Consider the following 19,543-nt stretch of genomic DNA (forward strand, 5'->3'; position numbering starts at 1 on the left):
GGGGGCGCCGCCCCTCCCCCTAGTCCAATTCGGACTAGGCCTTGGGGGGCGCGCAACCTCCCCTCTCTCTTTCCCCTAAAGCCCAATAAGGCCCATATACTCCCCGGCAAATTCCCGTAACTCTCCGGTACTCCGATAAATACCCGAACCACTCAGAACCTTTCCGATGTCCGAATATAGCCTTCCAATATATCGATCTTTACGTCTCGAACATTTCAAGACTCCTCGTAATATCCCTGATCTCATCCGGGACTCCGAACAACCTTCGGTACATCAAAACACATAAACTCATAATATCGATCGTCACCGAACATTAAGCGTGCGGACCCTACGGGTCGGGTTCGAGAACTATGTAGACATGACCGAGACTCATCTCCGGTCAATAACCAATAGCGGAACCTGGATGTTCATATTGGCTCCTACATATTCTATGAAGATCTTTATCGGTCAAACCGCATAACGGTATACATTGTTCCCTTTGTCATCGGTATGTTACTTGCCCGAGATTCGATCGTCGATATCTCAATACCTAGTTCAATCTTGTTACCGGCAAGTCTCTTTACTCATTCTGTAATGCATCATCCTGCAACTAACTCATTAGTCACATTGCTTGCAAGGCTTATAGTGATGTGAAGTACCGAGAGGGCCAGAGATACCTCTTCGACAATCGGAGTGACAAATCCTAATCTTGATCCATGCCAACTCAACAAATACCATCGGAGACACCTGTAGAGAACCTTTATAATCACCCAGTTACGTTGTGACGTTTGGTAGCACACAAAGTGTTCCTCCGTTGTTTGGGAGTTGCATGATCTCATAGCCATAGGAACATGTATAGTTATGGAGAAAGCAATAGCAACAAACTAAACGATCATCGTGCTAAGCTAACGGATGGGTCAAGTCAATCACATCATTCTCTAATGATGTGATCCCGTTAATCAAATGACAACTCATTTCTATGGTTAGGAAACATAACCATCATTGATTCAACGAGCTAGTCAAGTAGAGGCAAACTAGTGACACTCTGTTTGTCTATGTATTCACACATGTACTAAGTTTCTGGTTAATACAATTCTAGCATGAATAATAAACATTTATCATGATATAAGGAAATAAATAATAACTTTATTATTGCCTCTAGGGCATATTTCCTTCAGGGCGTGCCCCCCCCCAATCCCAATCCGAATTGGGAGGGGGCGGCCCCCCTTTCCTTCTCTCCTTCTCCCCCTTCCTTCCCTCTCCTACTCCAACTAGGGAAGAGGGAATCCTACTCCCACTGGGAGTAGGACTCCCCCCTTGGGCGTGCCTAGGAGGCCGACCCTCTCCCCCCCCCTCCACTCCTTTATATACCGGGGGCACCCCATAGACACACAAGTTGATCATTGATCTCTTAGCCGTGTGCGGTGCCCCCCTCCACCATAATCCACCTCGGTCATATCATTGCAGTGCTTAGGCGAATCCCTGCGTCGGTAGATTCATCATCACCGTCATCACGCGGTTGTGCTGACAAAGCTCTCCCTCGACACTTTGCTGGATCGTGAGTTCGTGGGACGTCACTGAGTCGAACGTGTGCAGATCGCAGAGGTGCCGTACTTTCGGTACTAGGATCAATCGATCGTGAAGACTTACAACTACATCAATCGCGTTGTCATAACGCTTCCTCTTACGGTCTACGAGGGTACGTATACAACACTCTCCCTTCTCGTTGCTATGCATCACCATGATCTTGCGTGTGCGTAGGAATTTTTTTGAAATTACTACGTTCCCCAACAGAGTCAACCTAGTCAAGCACTTTGACTTGATTCGCCGTCACCTGCACTATGGCTAACTCCACCACGTGACCCCAAACGGACGTCCGATTTGGCCGGATTTTGTCCCTTTGGGTAGGGCAATGGGGTCGTGTCCGGGCCTGTCCTGGGATGTGGTGGCCGTGCGCCTAGTGCGCGGCCGCATCCGTTTGCCCCATCTTGTCTGCCTCCATTTTAAAAAGACAACAACGTTTCAAATGCCAAGCCCTAGTTCAGGACAGCGGCCCTAGTTCACGCTGGCAATAGAGCCAGCGGCCTACACGTCCATCGCCGGCAACACAGCCAGCCTTCAAAATGAATACTTGTCCTTGCCGGCAACACAGCCAGCCTCCAAAATGAATGTTTTTCTTGCCGGCATAGAGCCAGCGGCCCAGCAGGCGGGCGACACCCATGCCAGCCTCCAAAAAGAACGGCCACGGCCGATCGGACGACCTAGTTCAGGTCGTCGGCATCGAACATCTTCTTCTGCCTGGCCTCGAACCAGCTCCTCGTCTTCTCGCTCATCTTGGACAAGTCCATGCTCATGATCACAAGGGCCACCTCCTTTGCTTTGGTTGCGGCATTGGTGGCCTCGATGTCGAGCTGCCTCTGCCTGGCCGAGACATTGGCGGCCTCGATGTCAAGCTGCCTTTGCCGGGACGCCTCCTTCATGTCAATCTCCCTCCTCTTGGCCGCCTCCTCCATCTCAAGCTTCTTCCTTTGAAGCTCTAGGTATTGCTTCATTGCTCGTCCTTGCTTTGCCGCTTCTTCTCGTCCCTCACATCCTTTTGAGACATCATGCCATGCAAAGTCTCATGCAAGGCCATGGATGAGGCATCACGTATGTCATCCACCTTGGAGTTGGTCTTGCCTCTCGGCCTCTTCAACGCCTCGCCATCTCCACCTCCGGCGAACTTGGCCGTCTTCTTGCCTCTCTTCCTTTGGAGTTCACAGTATTGATCCTTGAACTTAGGGCAATTGTTGATGATTGTCCAACAATGCGTAAGAGTGAATGGCTTGTCATTGTGCCAGGCCTTGAATGCTTCCAAAGATTGAAATGCCTACACCACATGATCAACAACAATTGAACGTGCAAACATATACAAGGCCGAAGTCTCATGGCCGTAGCAAGGAAAGGACTAGGATAAGGAGATCATACCATGTCCCCAACGCCGAGACCACTCACAGGCTATGCTTCAACGCTCTCAAATGCGGCGCAATACTTGTTATACTCTTGATGATGAACAACCACCTCTTTTGAATCGAGGTGATGCCACGGTTGCTTGTAATTTGATAGGGCTCAAACATCTTCCTTTCATGAAATGTTTTGTGGACTCTCGTCCCAAAAACAAGGCCCTTTTGTTGCACGTCAGTCTTCGGATCTTGGCTAATCTCCATCCAACATTGGCAAATCAACTTGTCCTCATCTTGTATATATGAACCCGTGCGAATGCTCTTCCTCCTCTTTTGTGCTTCCACTCTTTGGGTGAGCTCGTCGATGAACAATGGCTCGCCACCAATATCAATGTCATTGACTTCTTCTTCATCACCATCTCCTTCGCAATAGATGTCATCGTCTTCATGCCACGAGTCACCATGGTCGTAGTCAGCACGGTCGTCGGCCTCTTCATCGGCAATGTACTGGGCACGACCATCCTGACTTTGGGTCTCGTCGGGGTCGTAGGCACGGCCATGCCCACCCTCGAAGATCACATCCTCCATGAACTGGTTGTAGAAGGGGTCGTCGACCGGTGGCATTGGTGTTGGCATTCCGTCGAACAAGACGCGGGGGGCGGCATGGTGCCCGTAAACGGTGGCAGTGCATGCTTTCTTTGCATCTCGACGGACGGCGGCCGACTGCCACTGCTGGACCCAGGCGTGACGTTTAGGTCGATGACGACCGAGGGGCGCGGGGTGGACGGCGCGATCACACCAACATCCGGGGACCCCGAGAAACGGCGACTGGCAGTGCGGAGGCCGGGCGACCGATGAGCCTGTGCTCGCTGGGCCGACGGCCGCTGCAGGGAAACCGGCCGGACGACACATGCCAAGCATGAGGAGGGCGTGCTCTTTGTTGACGATGTCCTCCTTCTCGTCGACCGCGGCCTTGCGCCGCGCGGCCTCCATCGCATCGCGCTCGGCGGCAAACTTGGCCGCGGCGGCATTGACCTTGACGACCGCCCTCCAGCTCCTCCTCTTCGCCGCTTCCGCATCCAACTTGGCGATCTCCTCCGGCGTGCACTCCGCACGCGGCTTCCTTGGCGCCTTGGCCACCTTCTTCTTCACCTTTCTGGGTGGGTCGACGGCCAAGCCGCCGGAATTCGGCTGGGCGTCGGCCATGGACGGGGGAGGGAGGGGGCGGCGGGAGGGACGTGGGAGGGTTTGGGGAAAATGGCGCCAAATGGGGCGTGGGGGGTTTTGCTTTGTGCCACCGACAGGCGGGCCGGGGAAGGACAAGCGCGTGCGTCCCGCCCGTCCGCGCGTTGTCCGTTTCACCCCAAAATTGGTGCAAACTTGGGCCGAGGATGGGTTGAAAGCGGACAGAAAACGGACAACAGTCCGTTTGCTCCCGCACGTTGGGCCGCCTCGTTTGTCCCTTTTACTCCAAACGGACGGGACCGGACAGGATGGGGTCGCGCGATGGAGTTGCCCTAACCAACCCCACTCCACTCCTACTCCCCGGATGAACTCCAACAAAGAAAAAATCGACACAGGAGCAAAAGCCCTAGGCCGCTCAAAGGTGCAACCAAGCATTCCAACGTTCCCCTACTAGGGATCTCTTAAATTGGATACCAAGCGGTATTGAGTTTAATACTGCGGCAATATAATCCTCCTTATGTTACGCAATATTATATAAGGAGGAATATTGCAAAGTCAAAGACGTCTCTTCTAGCCATGTATCCTCTAAAATCTAGTAGTGACATCATTACCAACTAGGAACTTCACCCTTTGAAAGAAAGACAAAACTTATATATAGACTAAAAAAAGATCAGAGGGAGGGAGTAGCTACCAATGAGTTCCAGCAAGTTTTTTTTCGAGAGTACGCCTAGGCGTACCATAGCTTTATAGAAGGCAGAAATGAAATTACAAGAAGCTACCACTCGTTGCGAACAACGAGCGTAGCACACACCACACCACTCACGACCAAGATTACAAGCGGACAACACCGCAAAGCAAGCTACAACACAGAAGAGCCTATCCTCAGCTGACACACACACCGCGTCTCGACCGACGCCGGATACCTCCGAAGACCACCACTTTCCATAGAACATCGCTTGTCGACGCACCATCCACTCTGAGCGCCTAAGAGGAAGTGGCAACTGGAAAGCGGGACTTGCTCCAATCTAAGAGAAGCACCTTCTTGAAGACACCAGCGATGAGCGTACATAGCGCCGCAAAGAATCAACAGAGGACAGCGGCGAACACCGGAGGAGAGCAATAAGGACCCGACCATGTCTCCACACACAAAGCTCCCAACAGAGATACGACGTCGAGGACGCCGCCAATGTGCCGATCCAACATCGAATCGAGGCTTTCGCCCGGAGACAGCCACCAACTCCAAGTGAGCGAGGGGCATGGCGCACACACCTCGGCGGCGCCTTCAAGAAGGAAATGACACCCACAGGTGCCATCGCCGCCGGCCCGGCATAAGCCAAGCAGGATTTTCATCCGCGCAAACGCACATCACCACGCCTCCTGGAAATGGGCTACGCCGTCCAATTTGCCTCGCACCGCCGCCACCGCAACTCTAAGTCGAAGTAGCCGCAAAGCTGAGGACCGTCGACCGGCTGCATGACCAAGAAGAACCCGGCCACCGCACCAACTCCCAGCCTGAACAAGAGACTGCAGCCACCCCCACCTCCGGCAGGGTCCATGACCGTCCGCAACTGCCTACGCCCACTCCAAAGGCTGGCCTTGCGACGGACCCGCTCCTCCGCGAAGAACCAAGCCGCGCCACCGAGAGAGCCCCGCCACTCACCACACCGCGCAGAGGAGGCCGGCCACTCGCTGCTCGCCAAGACTCCATCTTGGCCGAGCCATCGCAGCGCCGCCACCACCAGCCTGGCCGTGGGTTTGCTCCGCTGCCTCCAGATGACGCCGCCACCGCCCAAGCACACCACCACACTGCTGCCAGCTCTGTCCAAGCCCGCTGCCCTGCCAGACTCCATGTTGCGCATCCGCCGCCATCCTCCTCCACCAGCAGCCGCAGATCTGGCCAAGACGAGTCCCGCCACGAGAGAAACGCCGCGCCGCCACCGGCACGCGCGCTCCGCCACGACGACGCGCCTCCACCGGCCAGCGGTTGCGCTGCCCCACGCCACCACCGCCAGCAGCGCCATCCGACACGCCGGCCTCCGGGATCCGCCGTCTTGAGCGAAGAAGAGGCCTCCCGCGGCCCCCGCTCCAGCCAAGGGCGAAGGAGATCCCGCCGCCACCGGCACCACCCGCCGGTGGCGGCAGGGGGAGAGGGAGCGGGTGGGGGTAGGTTATGGCGGCTAGGTTTGGGGCGCCCGGGTCGCCCGCGGGGGAGCGAGGCGGGGCCAAGAGTTCTTGGGGCCGAGTTCCAGCAAGTTATCTTGCACTCGTGGATGAAACACCTCCAAGTTATCCTTTGAAACTCTGAATACTGCCTCTCGAGTCTCGAGTGACACGCGTCAACCTAGTCAAGCACTTTGACTTGGTTCGCCGTCACCTGCGCTCACCAATCCCACTCCGCTCCAGTCCATTCCTCTCCCCGGACGAACTCCACCAAAGAAAAAATCGGCACAGGAGCGAAGCCCTAGGCCGCTCTCCCCTGCTCCGCGTCCATGGCGACGGACGCCTCCCCCCCTCCGCCGCGCAAGAGCCCGGGGCCTCAGCCGGCGGCGGACCCCCCTGAAGGCGCCTCGCCGCTGCCGGCGGGGTACATCTTCATGTGCAGCGGCGAGACCAGGCCCGAGTGCTTCAGGTACAGGGTGCTGGGCCTGCCGCGGGGGAGGCTGGACGCCGTCTCCCGGATCAGGCGCGGCGCCGCGCTCTTCCTATACGACTTCCACGCCAAGCACCTCTACGGGCCCTACCGCGCCGACTCCGACGGCGGCCTCGCCCTCGAGCCCGCCGCCTTCCAGGGCCGCTACCCTGCCCAGGTACCGCCCCCGTCCCCGTCCCCTGGCGATTCGTGCTCATAAGGTCTGGAGTTTGGTATTAGTGGGTGGAGTATGCTGGGAATCATGGTTCATTGTGCGCGTATGAATCTTTCCACCCTAAAGAAAGAATGGAGCTTGAGGATTTACGGCTCCATGTGTCACTGAAATGTGGGTCCTGGTGCCACATTTCAGTGGCAAATCACCAGGTCCCCCTTTTTTAGACAGGATATTAAAGAAAGAGAAGAGTTTTCACTTTTCACCAAGTAATTAAGCCACTATCACAAGTTTACGATGCGATGATTGATGAAAAGTTGGGAGTCAACTCAAGGACTGATGCTTGTAGCATACAGGGAGAACCTGAAATACATTAGTTACAAGTTAGAACAGTAATGTTTCATTCTCCAGCCATACAAGCATTTTGGGTCGCCCACTGTCGGTCCCTCTTAATCAGTCGTAAACTAATTTTGTAATTTACTACTGGCTTTGGCAATGAACTTTGCCGCACTTTCTTTTACGCATGGTGAAAACTCATTTCCAGTGCTATTAATGATACGTATTTTGTAAGTCCGTTATCTCCCAAAGGAGTCGTGACTATTTTAATTTTCTGAAATTTGATTCATCTTGGCTCATATTATGCTCTTTAGTTTCCAGTGACATCCAGCAATCAACTTCATAGGTTAGCTATACATTATTATTATTGTTCATAAACTGAGTGTTTAGTGTTCTTCTGCTATGTGCAGGTCAAATTTGTGATTGATGGTGATTTCATGCCTATCCCAGAGAGTAGCATAAGAAATGCCATAAGAGAGAATTATTCCCGTGGGAAATTTTGGCCTGAACTTACCTTTACGCAAGTAAGTGGGAACCAGTGTTTATTTATGTTTTGTACACTTGAGGAGAGGTGAAACGAACTGTGCTGAATCTTTCTTGTATACTTGTAACTCCTGTACAAAGAGGTTCTAACTTCAGGCAGTCTGCCAGATGAACACTCATTTTCGCTTATGTATGGTCTTTTGCATACAGCAAAGTATCAAATTAGTCAATTCACATCTTGCTGTGCCTAGTTTGAACTTTGAACAGTAGTTTCCACCCTTACTTCAGTACTTGCTGTTACGGTGTAAAGTGTAAACACATGTAGAAGCAAGTCGAGATTGATAGGGATTATTATGTAATCTGTATTCACTATGGTTTAACTTTGAAGAACTGAACTTATCTTTGCAATGCGTTTATCCTCCCATCTTTCTGTTCTGTCTTAATTTTATCAGTCCTTAGCTGTGAACTATATCATGCATTTACCTGCACTGAATTTTCAATGTTTTTGGTAATTCTGTTGTAGGTTGAGAAACTGAGAGCATTGTTCCGTCCAGTTACTTCACTGCCAGTGCCAGAGGCACCACCCCTGCATTATGTTGACAACAGGCATCCCGCTCAATCTGCTGCTTTTCTGCCTCCTTCAGCTTCATACCCAACACAGCCAACTTCTTATGTGCATCACCCAAGCACTTTTGCTCCTACTCCAGCTGCTCATCTGGTGCCAAATCAACCTTACCCACGCCCAGATTCTCACCTTCCTGTGACTGCTCAATACACAACACCTGCTTACTATGCGACCCCAACTGCGTATCCGTATCAAGCAGGTTATCAAGCATATGGTCCACCTCCTGCCACCTACCACTACGCCCAAGCGCCTCCTTTGCAATATCACTATGCGCAAGCCCAACACCCTGTGCCAGAACATGTTACAGACCCTGCCTATTCCTCTGATCCCTACTATGCTGCTAATCGGAATGATCCATATCGATATGATGCTGTGAAATCTCATTACCAGGAAACTACTTCTGGGAGGTATGTATGGTAGCCACCGATTGGTCCTAGTACTTTCCTCTTTCCTAATATCTGCTACATGCGAAGAAATCATTTTACAAAACAATCTGTATACATCCGTCAAATGTCGGCCCGTTGATGTCTCGAAACCGCATTGTTCAGCTAGTCTAGATAGTTCCAAAAAGAAACTACTTGCAGGGACAATGTGGATATAGATACATACTTTGCGTGTTGGAACTGCCCATTTATTCATGTGTTTTTCCTTGTGGCTACATGCACAAATAATTGATGGGTTTGTACTTTTGCCTCGTACGTTGTTGTGTTTCAGAGCTGCCTATGGTGCACCACCACATGAAGCAGCCGCGACGAACCTGCAGCTCGTCAGGCACCATGGGTACGCTCCAGGCAGCGAGGGTGCAGCCGGAGGAACCCCACAGCGCAGTGCTGAAGGAGCAGCGCCGGCGATCGATGATGACAACTGGCCGCCCGCCCCAGCGACCACACAGGCTGTGCCATCGGTGCATGGCGTCGCAGCTGCACCAGCTTACCTGTGACCATTCAGTTCTTTTTGCTGGTGTGCTTGACCAAGGGACTGGGATTTCAGACCGGTGAAAGATGGCATCGCTCTCGTTTCTGCTGATGTGTTTGGTATGATGTACAGATGGATTCAGCTGCTGCTCTTTGGTTTGCTAGACTAGTGGTACTAACTGGTAGCCTAGCACGATCCTTGACCGTTTTGCGCAAGTTGTTGAGATGGGTCATTGTGTTTGTGGGTGTTTTTTTGACAAAATTGACTCCTTATCGAAAGTTCAGCCAAAAGATAATCCTTTTGCTCAACTGAGTGAAATGAAGTTTCCAGTACAAGATTCTCACCGTTTTTTTTAATCAAATCGAGATAGCAATCGTAATCCAACTCCCTGAAGAGATGGTTTTCCCTCTCAAGGTTGCTGGAAAAAAAATCCAGAGATATTATGATGCTAAATCACCCAGAATTATTACAAGATAAATCACCCATAATTATTACAAGTATTATTGTTATCTTGATGTTCATGATGATAAGTCACATGAGAGTCCTGCATATTTAAAATAGGATTTTGTTGTATCTCAAATAAGTCGAGTAGTTGTCCAATGATGAATTTGGAAGACGTTCATAGTCTGAACCGCGGTGTGTTGCAGCTAGTTTGTCGTAGTCTTTTGGCACAACGATCACCAATGTAGCGCGGCCGTTGGATCCTCTGCGCCGGTCGATCTCAACGGCGGAGGACGCGCCCGAAGCGAGCCCCGCAACCCCATTGGAAATGGCGCTGTCGGCGCAGGCCGCCGTCGCCCCGCGTCTCCTCCACCCTCCCTCGCGCCGGCTCACGTCTGCTCCAAGTACGGCGCCTCCTCTCCTGCCCCTCCTCCGCTCCGGCTCCGTCTACCCCCGGTGGACGCGGCGGGCGAGCGTGCGGGTCCGCGCGGGCGCCGGCGGCGGAGGCGAGCGGAGGAGGGAGTCCCCGTACGAGGTGCTGGGCGTGGCGCCGTCGGCGTCGCCCGCGGAGATCAAGCGCGCGTACCGGCGCCTCGCGCTCAAGTACCACCCGGACGTCAACAAGGAGGTGCGGTGCTCCCATCCAAGCAGCAGGATTCAGCGATGGAACTAGCTTCAGTACTGCTACCCCAATGGAGATTTTGCTGACCAACCTCCTGGTTCAATGCAGGCGAATGCTCAGGCCAAGTTCCTGAGGATCAAGCACGCCTACAACACGCTGATGAGCTCGGAGGGCCGGTCCAAGTACGCCGATGCAGAAGAGGAGTTCGATTGGCTCGGTACTGACATCTCCTCTCTTCTCTTCTGCTCCAACAAACCATGTTTTGTTATACTCACTGAGATGGGCATCTCATTGAAGTTTTCTGCCAAGAAACTACTGTACTTGTAGATTTAAGGTTCCATTGCAGTCTTCTTTCTTTGAATCTGCAAGTAAATAAGATACTTATTCAGACGTAAACAAGCGTGATTGATCGAAAAGTGTTCATTTCGCTGACACCGCTCCGGTTCTCATTTTGTAGCGGCTATCATTAAAAGCATGGAAGCATATCAATATCAGGACTCGGATGATGACCTGGATTTAGACTGGAAACCTGAAGGCCTGTGGGAACAAGTGTTTGCGTACTCTCTAATTATATCCATGCTTATCTACGTTCTCACATAATGCACTTAGATATGTTTGTTATATATACTTGGATGTTCTCACACTTTTAAGGATGTGAGAATACACTTGTGTTCCTGGTTGTATATGCACCCTATATGGGTTTTTTTTAATATTTTAATAAAAACTCAAAATAGGTAAGAACTATTTTGACAAAAAACTTGACTTACCTTTGCACTAGTATATAAATTTTCACGAAAAAAATAAAAGTTGACTTCACAGCAAAAAAGTCAAAATTAATTTGCTATTATAGGTCACTATTCACACTATTTTAGCCAAAAATTTGTCTTTTTTGAAAAGAAGTCAAAGGGATATTTTCTTTTTGTGGATTTTTTTTCTCACGGGTACAATAAAAGGTGAAGTTTATTTCAAAAATATTTTCAGGATTTTTTTAATTTTTTGTTGAATTACTATTTTTTTCCATATAAGGTGTAGATGTCCACATAGACCACAAATCCGCCTCCCATGCTTATCTACCTTCTCACATAATGCACTTAGATATGTTTGTTATATACTTGGATGTTCTCACACTTCTAAGGATGTGTGCATTTGCATTTCTAAAGCAAATCTTAAAAAAAAACACAAATAGGGGGAGCTCAATTTGTATGTCAATCATCTCTTCTTGATGCATTGTTTTTGTAATTATCTCATGCTATACTCAATGGCTTTGTCACCAATCATCAAAAAGCGGAGACTGAAAGTGGACCTCCATTACCCTAGTTGGGAGTGAAATTCACCTACGGTCGCTGGACTCATCCCCAAACTTGACATCGGTCACCGGACTTATGAATACCTTGATAATGGTCATGAACGTTACATCAGTGAACAGAGACGGTCACCGCGTACGGTTTGGCTTCGTATTACGCCTTACGTGGCATACAGTTTGACCACTTGACCGACAATGTGACAAAAGTGTGTGTGTGTGTGTGTTGGGGGGGGGGGGGTGGGGGTCATAAAAGCTCCCTGTACCTTAGTGTACAATTTTTCGTCAATCTTCCTAGCCTCTCCCTCTCTCATTTCGATCGCGGTTGAGGCGGGAAGATAAGGGGTTAGGGGGGAGTAAGTGGTGGACTTGATCAACCACCGGCGGCTTGATTGGCGACGAGATGTTTTGTCTGGAGGAAGGCTCGGGCAATGCCTGTTCGTCAGAGGCAGGTGGGTTGAAGGAGACGCTAGTAACCGATGGCCCCTGTTGTTTGTCACCCGGAGAATGAACCACCACCCAATGGTAAGTGCCCAATGATCCACCCTTTTCTGCTCGAAATCATGTGGCGTCATCCATGTTTGGTGTCGCATTGCCATAGTCAATCGATTTTGAGCATGTACCATGTCAAAATCGGGGTTCCGTGCTAGGGTTTGGAGTGGGGTTTTGGTAGGATTTAAATATAGGGACATTGAGGTCCAAATCATGTGATGTTGTCGTTCTTTAGTATTGCATTGCTATAATATATTCACTTTGATTTAGCATGACAAAATCTTGATGTTGCGATAGGGTTTGGACTGGTCGGTTAGGGGAGGGTGTAAATTTGGGGCTTTTTGTTTATGATGTTTAATTATGTACTCTGGATGTTGCATTAATGCAATACATTTACGTTGGGATGTTGTATATATGCACATATGAAGATAACCCATATCTGTCTGTTCAGACATGGCAGGGAGAATTTACATGGAGAATGGTAGACATAAGAAGTATGGTGGCTAGAGACTTTGGTATGTTCACATAGACAAGATGACTTGGTGACCATCGGTTGTGGATGATCTAATAGAGGAGACAGGTTATGAGGTGGGAAGGATGAAAATGTATTACCGTATGCCTGGTCTACAAGTAAAAACTAATGGACTTAAAGAAATAAATGATCCTTATGGCAATATGAGGGCCTTTGTGACCTTTAGGCATCACTTCATGGATATATACCTGGTCCATGATGAAACCATTAGGGATCTTGATAATGTTGTGAGATTTCCAATTATAAAATTACCTCCTATCGTTAGCTCTCTTAAGCTTGGAGCTGTGGGAGCATAGTCCAAACCTATAAAAGTGGCTAGGCCTATAGTAGAGGAAGCAAAGTTCATGTGTGCAGCTACATTACTGAAGAAGAAAGGCAAGAGAGTGGCTGATATGGATGTTGCTAACAGTGCTAAGTATGGTGATGAGACTGGAGATGTGAATGACAGTGGAGACGCAACAGAATCATCAGATGATGACAGTGGCATTAACTACAATGCAGAAATTGCAGACAATGACTATGCCATCTCAAAAGGAGATGATGATTTGTATGTCAACGATTTCTTTGATGAAGAAGAGAAAAGGAATGAAGAACATGCAGAGGATTCAAAAGATGATGAGCTACACAGGCCAAAGTCTGATGAAGATGGAGTTAAGATGAAATTCAAAGCATTTAGGGATGATGATATTCTATGTCCTATTCCATCTGGGCAAGTGTTCTAGAGTGTTGAGCTACTTAGGAAGGTTGTCAAAGAATATTCACGCAAGAACAGGGTCAACATCAAGATAACATCTAATGACAAGATGAGGCTGACTGTACGGAAAACCGCCAGCAATCTTGATAGGGTGGTGCGCATGACCGGAAGTACCAGAAGGGATCACACATGGGGGGTTTAACCTAGGTTTGGACCCTCATCTTGGAGGTAACACCCTACTCCTGCTTTAGTTTTTGATTGATGGGGGGAACGCCTCGTGTGAGGGGGTTACAATATCTATGGAGATGTTGCTATCGAGACTGTGACTTGATGTCAATGCCCTGAACTATCCTAAGGTATCACCTTATAAAGGGGGGCGAGTCCTAGGGTTACTTGGTTTGCTAACTGGCCTGGAGCCCTGATCGGTACGAGGGCTTCTTGACTTGCATGCCAAGATGAAGACACTTCCGGATTGAGGGCTTCTTGTGGGACGAGGGGCTCTGGCCACACCTTGTCTTGTTGGGACCTAAGGCCGGCCCATCGACAAGCCACCCTCGGTTCAGTACACCGTCAGTAGCCCCCGAGCTTGTTTGGAGTTTTGGCCATGCTTTTCCCAAATTTCTTGAGGACGAAATCCGGACAAGCTCCTCCCATATAAAATGATTGAACTAGTCTGGCTTCAACTTACCCGGCCTTAGCTGGTTCGTCTTCTTTTCCAACTTTTACATGCAGAGATCATTTGACAATGTCATTGTGAGAACTAGCTGGTTCATTTCCTCTTTGCCTTGGATTGTAATTAACTTGTGGTCACATACCCGTAAACCTCAACGAGAGTCAAATACCATTTCTTGTGCTCTCTGTGGGATCCATACTCTTACTTCGAAAAAGCTAGAACTGTACTTTGTGCACTTGCAAACCATCAAGGGGACGGTGAGCAGTTATAGCAGACCGGGCATAGGCAAGACAAAAAACAGACCCGAATCTTAGTTTGCGGCAAGAACAAGCGTGAAGAACAGGCACAACCAAAGAACATAGTAGATCCCCGAGTAGCTGGAAATACGAAAAGGAACGACGAGCAAGGACGTCAGATCAGGAATAGGCAAAAGCGAAACCAAGTCCGAACTTTAGTCAGTCGGAGAAGCAAACGACACGTTGGCGGACGAAGCAAACAGAGCGCCAACGAGCGGCAAAACCACCATGGAAGCTGGAGGAACCGGGCACGGGATGTAAGAAGCACCTGGCGTGCACAACGTGTGGCATGCAGTGTGGAACGACGAAGATGAAGAAATCTCGACAGAAGCGAGAAGAGACATATGAGAGTTGGGGGCTACCCCACGCACAATGCAAACCCATTGCGAGAGACGGGCGACAAGAAACATGAGCCACTAACCAGCGGGACTAGAAACAAACATGTGGTTGGATGGTTAGAAGGACAATGATATCACCAGCCCACCAGAGAGTAATGGTGTTCATATTTTTCTGTATTTATTTCAAATTTTCCGGCGATGCACTTTCAGTGAAAGAAGACGTTCCTGTTGACTACAAGACATCCGTGGTGACTTCGTCAATTTTAAAATGATATGTCGGTTCAGTCTCTCGAAGATGCTTATAGGAATAAAATGTGCGTCTCTGTGTTTATAAGGACACAATCACGGTCGCGCATACAACATTGATGCGAAGTTGCATGATAAGAGGAGAAAAGGAAGTATCTCAAATAAGCCGAGTACTTATTCAATGATGAATAGATCAAAAAAATTCTTGGAAAAAGAGAGAAAATGTTCATGACGATAATTCACACGCTAGTCTTGCATATTTAAAATGAGGACGGATTTTCTACCATGCACGGGATATTCCGTGCATGCATCTTTCCGACACACACTGTTGTTGTGTACTATACACAGTACATCTCATTCCACTTCTCTCTTTTCACTCAACTTCTCCATTCTTTTTCATTTGATTTTCATTTTCATATATCTTTTGGGTCAAAAGTGTGAATTTTGATATCTTTGCATATTTGGGTTCTTGGCGACAAGAGCTATTTAATGAGACCATTGTTGAATGTATTTCCAGAAAAATGATTTTTGAATCTTAAAACATGATGAGACTTAATGAAACCACACAAAATTATAGACATTTGTCTAGCATAATGTATCGAAATGTTACATAAGAATTTATTGCGTCCCAATGTCAGGGATCTTGGTAGCACTTGGTAAATTTGTTTAAAAAATAATATTACGAGTTTGAATTTAACATGTATTCTTATGAAGTTATAGTAGGGTTTTTCATGTTCTAGAGTGCATCACTTTGTCACATAAAGTTTTACACAAATATTCAAAACATTTATGAACTAGACTCTCAGTTCAAAAGATAAAATGCATTCAAACTTGAAAATAAGATGGAAAAAACATGGGTGGGTAGAACATGGCATAGACCGCACAAAGGTAGCTACAGGAAAAGCTGCCAGCATTGATGGAGGAAGTGGGCACGCATATGCATATAACCAAATCTCCAACTAGATCAAGGGCTGAACCATGCAGGGCCGTTCCTGACATTTCAGGGGCCCGGGGTGAAAGTAAAACACGGGGCCCTTTAATATAAACATAAAATACTAGTGTATAATTTGACCTCGGCTCTTGAACATCCTAATACATATGTGTAAATATCTCCTGCAGCTAGCCCATTAATTATCATTAGGTAAATATGAAAGCATAGCTTAGATTCTCCCTCTAATTTGAACTCCAAAGCACGTCATATACAAATTTCTAGGCTACAGATCGGTGATCCATTTTATGAAATGATAAAAAGAAGCAAATCAGGATATTTAACATGAAGCTATGTCCGTATTTCATGTTGTAATCAAAAACTGATCATACCTGGATATTGACTAGTTCTTGTGAAATAGAAATATGCTAAAAGTCACGAAAACAGTATCCGCTAAACTTTGAAAATACTTGTAAAACAACACCGTTCTGGTGATACCTCGGCAACCATGAATCCAAACTGAGCAAACTGGTTTCGATTGAAATACAATCAACGACCATTAGAAAGTTGATTTTTGTGTCATCTCGAGATTAAGCACGGATAGTGCAGTTTTCAGCACACTAACCTTATCCAATGATTGGATTATCAAAAAGCAATTCTCGGCATCGACTTCAATTAACAAAAAGCAAATTCGGGAACCAGGGACTAGGGACTACCAGAGGGGTTACCTTTGAGCTGTAGATCATGGATTTAAAAATCAACTGAGATTCTGACGATCTGATCCAATGTAAGCAGACCTTGTTCGCTCTTGTCCTTTGCTCCTGCCTGCTGCTGTGCGGTGACAAGGCGAGGTGAGGGCGCTAGATCAGGCGATGATCAGGAGATGACAAGGGCGCTCGGCGCGAGGGGAAATTCATCCTTCGCCTGCGTGCGTGCATGCATGGTTGCCATATCAAGTTGTATACGTACACGCAAAAGGACTGAAGCCATGCTACGATCCAGATTCGTTTTCTTTCCTAGAAAAAATTGATTTTTTTTCAGCCGAAGCCATGGGCTACTTGCAAACCTGAGAGTGGGCCCTGCATCTTGGGGGCCCGGGGCGCCCCCCCCCCCCCCCCCCCCCCCCCTCAGGGCCGGCCCTGGCACCATGCATGGGATATCCCGTGCATGGTAAATATGCTTTTCTCTATTTAAAACAGGATCTTGTATTTTGTGTCCTTAAATAAACAGGATCTATACTTCGGCGGCTAAAATTACAGTTTGCGTAAAAGTAGTAAGGAAGGTGCTGACACATCGAGAGGTTGCTAATCATCAGCTTATAACAGCGGCCGTTGGATCCTCAGTGCCGGTCGATCTGAACGGCGGAGGACGCGCTCGCCGCGAGCCTCGCAACCCCATTGCAATGGCGCTGTCGGTGCAGGTCTCCGCCGTCGCCGCCCAGCATGTCCTCCCTCTCTCACGCCGCCTCGCGTCTGCTCCGGGCCCGGCGCCTCCTCTCACTCTCCACCGGTCCGGCTCCAGCTCCGGTCGGTTGGCGCGGCGGGCGAGCGTGCGGGTCCGCGCGGGCGCCAGCGGAGGCAGGCGGAGGAGGGAGTCCCTGTACGAGGTGCTGGGCGTGGCGCCGTTGGCGTCGCCTGCCGAGATCAAGCGCGCGTACCGGCGCCTTGCGCTCAAGTACCACCCGGACGTCAACAAGGAGGTGCGGTGCTCCCCTCCTCTTCCCATCCAAGCAGCAGGATTCAGCGATGGAACTAGCTTCAGTACTGTTTCCTGATGGAGATTTTGCTGACAAGCTCCTGGTTCAATGTAGGCGAATGCTCAGGAGAAGTTTCTGAAGATCAAGCACGCCTACAACACGCTGATGAACTTGGAGAGCCGGCCCAAGTATTCGGGCGGCGGCCATGATGCACAAGAGGAGTTTGATTGGTTCGGTACTGAAATCTCTTCTCTTTTGCTCTAATGTCGAACTATATTTCGTGCCAGTCAGTAAAATGGACGTCTGATCAATGATCAACCACTGATCAGATGTCTTTGTTTTTCCGTACTTACTCAGATATAAGAAGTGTAATTGATCGAAAATGTTCATTTCATTGACACCACTTCGGTTCTCATTTTGCAGCGGCTGTCATTAAAGAGATGGAAACATATCTGAACTCGGAAGATGGCCTGGATTTAGAGTGCAAACCTGAAAGCGTGTGGGAAGCAGTATTTTCGTGTTTTCTAATAACCGCCATGCTTATCTTCGTGCATCAAGAAGACTTGATTGTCCTCATCAAGTTCTTATCATTAGAAGTGCGCATTTTCATCAAAAAGTGTTGTATGACAATCAACTCTTGTATCAGAAAGAGTTGATCGTCAGTGTTTATGTATTCTCTAATGATAATTGGTCTTATCGCCACTCTTATCTTCTATATACTATACCTGACATAAACATGATACTTATTGAGCTTATTTCATGTATAGCATATAATCTTACTATCTACTATCATGTTTGGCTATAAGTGGCACATCATTGGTGGCCCCCACAAAATGTATCTAGTTGTTGTCCTCATCAAGTTCTTAGTATGTACTTTCAAGGTTTTTAGTGAATCCAAGATTCACATTGAGTATAGAACAACCATACTATGAAGTGGGGCATAAGCAAATACTATGTTTGAACTCCAAGAACAGTTCCTAAGCCAAAATCCTCCAAATTCTACTCCATGGCCATCACTTTGTATGGGTTTCTCTAAGAGCCTTGTACCTCCGAAAATTTATCTTCCTACACTATCAACCCTCTTAGGGTTATTCATATTCAGGGAAGAAACCTAGTTTCAACAATTCGGAGCCACCGCTTATGTTGTTCCAGAACTGCCGAGTCAAATCCTCCTTACACGTCCTTTGTTTGCTATGGCACTTTTGAGCACATCATTTTTCTTCGGCACTTCCGAGCCGTGTCGGTTTGCTTCTCCACTAACTACTGGTCACAGTAGAACTTGGGTACCTCTCTTTCTTTTCAGACGGAACTTCCTAGTTGTGACTCAACACTTTCTACAAATTCTCATTCCAACAACTGCTCGGTTTACTACGGTAGCCATTCTATCTCCGCAAAAAGTGCTGCATTTTTTGTTTGGAAATGTCGGTCAACTTTCAGTTGGTACTTTTGAGTACTGTATTTCTTATGGTTCCTGAACATTGCCCTGCTCGTTCAAATTTATTTGAATTGTCTTGATAGTTTTGTTAGTTTACTACCTAAGTACCTATGCTTCCGCCCCTAGTATCTTCTCATACCCTTTCATGGCTACAACAATCTGTTTCATTCATCATTGTTCATCCTTGTGAGCCACTTCCATCCCACTTCACCTCACTCCATCCACCTACCACATAGAGAAAGAGGGATAAGGCAAGAAAGAAGAAAGAAGTGTTGGGTGATTCCATGTGGTAGGTGGATGGAAAGCCAGGAACTCCTCTTTATTAAATCCCTACACCTCAAATTCATATTTTCACCGCAATCCTACCCTTGTGTCAACATGGCAATGGGGAACCGCTAGCCACAGGGGGGAGAAACCTATTAGGGCAAGGGTATGGAAAAAAATACCCATGGCTAAATAAATGAGAAAACCTCACCCATCAGGTAGTGCAGATACGGGAGGTAGAAACCATACCTGCATATCCACGTACCCATGTACTAATATACTCTAACATGTGGGACCTAGATGTCATTGTCTAAAATTAA

The 19,543-nt window shown here is 48.3% G+C and overlaps 3 protein-coding genes across 3 annotated transcripts; all 3 read left to right on the forward strand.

The window, feature by feature from the left end:
• The first annotated feature begins 6,456 nt into the window (after positions 1-6,456).
• LOC125511204 (uncharacterized) lies at positions 6,457-9,574 on the forward strand. Its single transcript, XM_048676525.2, has 4 exons — positions 6,457-6,913; positions 7,654-7,767; positions 8,250-8,758; positions 9,066-9,574. Exons 1-4 carry the CDS (start codon positions 6,596-6,598, stop codon positions 9,289-9,291), a joined length of 1,167 nt encoding a protein of 388 aa, XP_048532482.2. The 5' UTR covers positions 6,457-6,595; the 3' UTR covers positions 9,292-9,574.
• A 123-nt stretch (positions 9,575-9,697) lies between these two features.
• LOC125511202 (uncharacterized) lies at positions 9,698-11,294 on the forward strand. Its single transcript, XM_048676521.2, has 3 exons — positions 9,698-10,335; positions 10,438-10,546; positions 10,787-11,294. Exons 1-3 carry the CDS (start codon positions 10,036-10,038, stop codon positions 10,927-10,929), a joined length of 552 nt encoding a protein of 183 aa, XP_048532478.1. The 5' UTR covers positions 9,698-10,035; the 3' UTR covers positions 10,930-11,294.
• A 5,884-nt stretch (positions 11,295-17,178) lies between these two features.
• Positions 17,179-18,261, forward strand: LOC125507531 (uncharacterized). Its single transcript, XM_048672084.2, has 3 exons — positions 17,179-17,527; positions 17,639-17,759; positions 17,948-18,261. Exons 1-3 carry the CDS (start codon positions 17,231-17,233, stop codon positions 18,178-18,180), a joined length of 651 nt encoding a protein of 216 aa, XP_048528041.1. The 5' UTR covers positions 17,179-17,230; the 3' UTR covers positions 18,181-18,261.
• The last annotated feature ends 1,282 nt before the right edge of the window (positions 18,262-19,543 follow it).

Source organism: Triticum urartu, chromosome 5A, assembly GCF_056163025.1.
Source record: "Triticum urartu cultivar PI428250 chromosome 5A, HENAU_Tu73, whole genome shotgun sequence".
Taxonomy (NCBI): Eukaryota; Viridiplantae; Streptophyta; class Magnoliopsida; order Poales; family Poaceae; genus Triticum; species Triticum urartu.

Coding starts and splice junctions, on each gene's coding strand:
- LOC125511204 (XM_048676525.2), top strand. CDS start 6,596: ATGGCGACGGACGCCTCCCCCCCTCCGCCGCGCAAGAGCCCGGGGCCT. Junction 6,914..7,653: donor AGGGCCGCTACCCTGCCCAG/GTACCGCCCCCG, acceptor TGCTATGTGCAG/GTCAAATTTGTGATTGATGG. Junction 8,759..9,065: donor CAGGAAACTACTTCTGGGAG/GTATGTATGGTA, acceptor GTTGTGTTTCAG/AGCTGCCTATGGTGCACCAC.
- LOC125511202 (XM_048676521.2), top strand. CDS start 10,036: ATGGCGCTGTCGGCGCAGGCCGCCGTCGCCCCGCGTCTCCTCCACCCT. Junction 10,336..10,437: donor ACCCGGACGTCAACAAGGAG/GTGCGGTGCTCC, acceptor GGTTCAATGCAG/GCGAATGCTCAGGCCAAGTT. Junction 10,547..10,786: donor AGAGGAGTTCGATTGGCTCG/GTACTGACATCT, acceptor CTCATTTTGTAG/CGGCTATCATTAAAAGCATG.
- LOC125507531 (XM_048672084.2), top strand. CDS start 17,231: ATGGCGCTGTCGGTGCAGGTCTCCGCCGTCGCCGCCCAGCATGTCCTC. Junction 17,528..17,638: donor ACCCGGACGTCAACAAGGAG/GTGCGGTGCTCC, acceptor GGTTCAATGTAG/GCGAATGCTCAGGAGAAGTT. Junction 17,760..17,947: donor AGAGGAGTTTGATTGGTTCG/GTACTGAAATCT, acceptor CTCATTTTGCAG/CGGCTGTCATTAAAGAGATG.